The sequence below is a fragment of the Neodiprion fabricii genome, chromosome 7 (assembly GCF_021155785.1).
Source record: "Neodiprion fabricii isolate iyNeoFabr1 chromosome 7, iyNeoFabr1.1, whole genome shotgun sequence".
Classification (NCBI taxonomy): Eukaryota; Metazoa; Arthropoda; class Insecta; order Hymenoptera; family Diprionidae; genus Neodiprion; species Neodiprion fabricii.
The window spans coordinates 24,926,035-24,930,501 of NC_060245.1; the positions used below are offsets into that span (position 1 = coordinate 24,926,035).

General features: G+C 45.5%; 1 protein-coding gene across 1 annotated transcript; it reads left to right on the top strand.

The window, feature by feature from the left end:
* The first annotated feature begins 2,015 nt into the window (after positions 1-2,015).
* LOC124187096 (homeobox protein Hox-A2a-like) lies at positions 2,016-3,423 on the top strand. Its single transcript, XM_046579349.1, has 2 exons — positions 2,016-2,280; positions 2,562-3,423. The coding sequence occupies exons 1-2, from the start codon at positions 2,016-2,018 to the stop codon at positions 3,416-3,418; spliced, it is 1,122 nt and encodes a 373-aa protein (XP_046435305.1). The 3' UTR covers positions 3,419-3,423.
* The last annotated feature ends 1,044 nt before the right edge of the window (positions 3,424-4,467 follow it).

A 4,467-nucleotide genomic window follows, 5' to 3' on the forward strand; every position in this document is an offset into this window, starting at 1 on the left:
AATTCATAATAATAGGATAAAATGATAAAATTTTGTAGAATATTTGTGTATGACGACAGTTTGTGGTTATTAAGTTCGTGACTGGTATTTTTATATACGTTAAACCTTGCCGAGGTGAGAAATTCTAAATTTGTTTGTCCAAATGGTTCTTAGTCGGCCTAAGAATCCCTAGGTAATTGTAATGGAAGTCCGTTGTTCGTCACGGTTATGGATCAACTGCCTGCCCGCCATCGTCATGTTCGACCGAGTTTCTTACATATATCTATATGAGTGTGATATACGTAAATTGCTCACTATCTACACTTAATTTTCCGGTCTGTGAGTTTCTTAGCGCGTAAGTCCGACACATCACCTCGCATATTACCGTCGTCTATGCGGTTCGTGATAGGTTTTAGGTACAAAGTGGACTGTCCGTGCCAGGTGGTTAAATGTATTTGCTGTCCGTGAAGCGAAAAAGTACCAGTTCAAATTTCCCCGGTAGATGTTGAGAAATAAATGAATATATTGTACGTCATGACTCCGTGTCAATACACGTGTATCGAATGACTAGCAGCGAGTTGATATGTGTGTGTGTGTGTGTGTGTGTGTGTGTGTGTTTTTGTGTGCGTGTGTGTGCACGGGTGTGCTCAGATTTGTCCGAACATAAATCGGATACTTGTGCTTTTCACTTGCAGCCGTTATTATGTCTGTCACTTCGTAAGTCACGGCATCTGACAGAGAGCCTTATAATGTCCGTATAGATATGTATGGGTATATCCACAACAACTGGGAGAAGTAAATCACCTCCCTCAAATATTACAACCCAATTGGTACGAGATGATACTCGTAAAAATATAAACACCAGGTAATAAATTCAATCCAAGGGTTACTTTCAGACAATACCACCCCGTCAGTATAATCTACACTTACAGTTTGCCGACGTTTCAATCATCATTGTATATTTTTAACTATCAACTAGGTAAATGCACCCCCTATTATAACGAATCTCAAACACATTACCTGTACCTCAATCTTTCCGATTCAACAACATACGGGTGAGTGGTGTAAAAGTGAAATATTCTCCCGACATACCGTTTCAGACGAGGTATTGTAGGATATCAATGTCATCTACCTTCTGTACAAATATACACGTATAAGTGACTTTCGTATGAATTTTCGCAAAAGAAAAGAAAGAAATTATACGGAAAAAAAATAACATCAATGACCGCATTAGTAAACGAATCAGTGAATTGATTTTCATTTCGATCTCGAATCCACGCCAGAGTCTAACCTTCACTGCCAAATGTTTACCAATCTCTTTCACGGTCCGGTGCAGTATTTGTTCGTTGAATCACCGCTTTATACTTGGTGACCTGCATGTATTGCATAAAATTTGCAGGGTTATGTATGCGCAAATGAGTACCGAGCGATTCGCTATGAACACGGGAGCCCTTACAGGGCGGGGCCCGCGCCGAGAAGGGATCCTTCCTCCCCCCAGGTAAACCAACCCCTGGGTGGAGCTATGGCCTCGTATATATCGGGGTACGGGCCCCAAAGAGAACATAACGTGCCCTGTCCTCTCACCAGACAGACGCGTATCGGACGTACGCATGTCGTGGCTCGTCATCGAGTTAAACCGGGGTAAGCTTACGCAGGGTTGATAATTGAAGGAATCCCGACGTTTGCCGCGCTACAGCTCGGTGAGACGGTCGTACAAGTCTACGATTAGCCGTGTACGTAGTATACATCGGTCGTTAACGCCGACGAAAGTTTAAGTTCGTTATGTTTGTGTAAAAGTGCCCACCGAGGACCGGGTCGGTGTTACGTTTCGTCAAGTTTGACGATCACGTGGCAACGATCGTTGTTTCTTTGTTGCGTTTGATCGAAAGGCTGTTGAAGCAATTCTAAGGCGAAGCAATACACCTGCACACACCGAATACAACAGCGCCGAAAGGGTGAGATAACGGCGAAGGAAAATATAGCGAGAGTGAGAACGCGGTAACGAGCAGCGACGTACAATCGACACTTGAGCGAACATGTCGCGAAGTTTTTTCGTCGACTCATTGATTGGGAATACCTCACCGCCCGTGTACCCCTTGCCGTACTACGGGAATCAGCTTCCAAATTACATGTTCAACCTCTTCAATCTGGGTCTGGGATATCAGCCGGTGAGACCAGTTCCAAGACCTCCGCCTAATTGTCTTCCGGCTAGCCTGAATCCATCCGGAGTCGCCCGAGCCGTTCATCCTGGACACAGTCCCCCCTCGCCAGCGCGAAACGCCCCCGCCAGCAGAGTATCAGGTAAAAAGGTAGCGGGCAGATACGTATGACCTGATATTACGCGTAACGTTCGTTCGACGGGCCTGTTGCGTCAACACCATGCGTCGCAATCCGGATTCGAGCCTCATCTCGATAATTTCCAACTCTCCGTCATCGCTTACCTTCGTTTCCGGTGCTCCGTTGCTTTTGCAAAAATTGACCTCGAGAAAAAAAAAAAAAAAAAAAAGAAAATGCGGAATACGGAGAAGAGGACGAAAGAAAAATTGATGCTAAGACGATTGTTTTTTTTCTCCCTATTTCAGATGTGTCAGCATCGAACGAATCCACGTCCAGAGGTAGCACGCCAACCCCGCCGCCAAAGTCCCCAAACTTGGCGAACAACAGCTCGAAGAGAATACGCACCGCGTTCACAAGTACGCAGCTCCTCGAGCTTGAACGGGAGTTTTCATCGAACATGTACCTCTCCCGGTTGCGGCGTATCGAGATAGCGACGAACCTGCGACTTTCCGAGAAACAGGTGAAAATCTGGTTCCAGAATAGACGGGTCAAGTATAAGAAAGAGGATTTGCCGGTAGGCCAAAGTCCGAAATGCTGTTGCCTGCGAACCTGCGGTAAGAAGAAGGGCTGCGTCGGGGATGAGGGTAGGTATGCCGAGGAGAAGGCCGTGGTACACGCCCCTCCCGAACCTCTCGTAAGGTCCCGGCGGGATACCGATCGGCCAAATTCGCAATGCGGCGCAAAATGCGAAGAGAGTGAAGGGACCGAGGCTACGGAGACCCATGGAATTTCCTTGCCGGCGTACAAGCAGCACCGACACCGTCACGCCTTACAGGGAACACCCTCCAACGAGGGAACCAGTCTCGGCGGCTTCGATCGACGGAATGCTTATCAGCCCAGCAGCCAGAACTCAATATCGTCCGGGGTTCCGCCATCGCCCCGACCAACGACCCCCCACGATTATCCTCCTCGTTTCGGTGATAGCTGCGACCTGTCGCGTGATACGAAACAATTCCCCGTGTCACCCGATACGCCTATGGTGAAAAGATACAAGATCGACTCACCCCTACTGAGTTCCGACGAAGAAACGACGGCCTTAGCGCCCCTCTTTCGAGCCGTCAATTGCACGAAGCACACGGTTGACCGCATCGTCAACTCGTAGTTTTCGTTCTGTAAGATTGTCAGGAAATAATCGTCACAGTTTGATATCCGGCGATTCGAATAATTGACGTTCAACGCTTCTTAACTGACGTAAGGACATCCCGGTGAGGTCAGCAATTGCGTAGCCAGTTAGCGGCATAGAACATTATTCGTACGTCATATTTCCGTATCGCACCGCCATTCGTTTTTCCCAATCACAAATTTTGGTGTATACGTAAAACCGTATCATCTCTGACGAGCGGACACTTGTATTATTTATAAGTTTAAAAATGTTATTATATTTATTATACGTCGTTGGCTATTCATTTAAGTCAGATAAAATGGATCGGCTACATTCGTGACGGATTTGTCGAGTAGCGCGAGTAGCTTAGCGAACATTTCGATTCTATCAGACGTGAGTGATGTATATTTTTGTAAATGTTGTACGAATACAACGGATCGTGTGTAATATACCGCTTTTTTTTATATGTATGTGAAAATGAAACTCGGTACACATGTAACGGTACCCTACCAATAAAAAATTATTGTCAACTCGCCATCTCAATACTGTCGCACGAGTTTGAGTCGTTTCACCGTTGAAGTCTTTATTACTCCCCTTAGCCAAATATTTCTCAGAACACAATCCTCAAACTCACACTCTCTTCCATCGCGATTCAAACTTTGATCCAAGGTCCGATACGTGACAGAGGTATGTCCCCAGTATCTCCCACTTCCCCGTGCCGTTTGACCTGTGATTCCAAATATTCGGATACATTCATTATTATCGTCATGTTATATTCAGTTTCCCGATGAGCATATTTCTTTTCTGCGATAGATTTCAGGCGGTGCAATTTCAATTTCAATCGTTTCTCACCACAGGCATATGTAAGTGCGTTTGGGTGAGTTGTATAAGGTGAAGCTTGGATGGTGAGAAAAGATTCCGGCAATCGTTAAACAATAGTAGATTTTACACCTACGTAACAAAAGTGTGGTTCAAAAGTCTTATTTTATATTGGAATACATTGAAGAGCACATTTGAGCAATAGGACGTCAAAGTGTTCTTTTTCACGT

Coding starts and splice junctions, on each gene's coding strand:
- LOC124187096 (XM_046579349.1), top strand. CDS start 2,016: ATGTCGCGAAGTTTTTTCGTCGACTCATTGATTGGGAATACCTCACCG. Junction 2,281..2,561: donor CCCCGCCAGCAGAGTATCAG/GTAAAAAGGTAG, acceptor TCCCTATTTCAG/ATGTGTCAGCATCGAACGAA.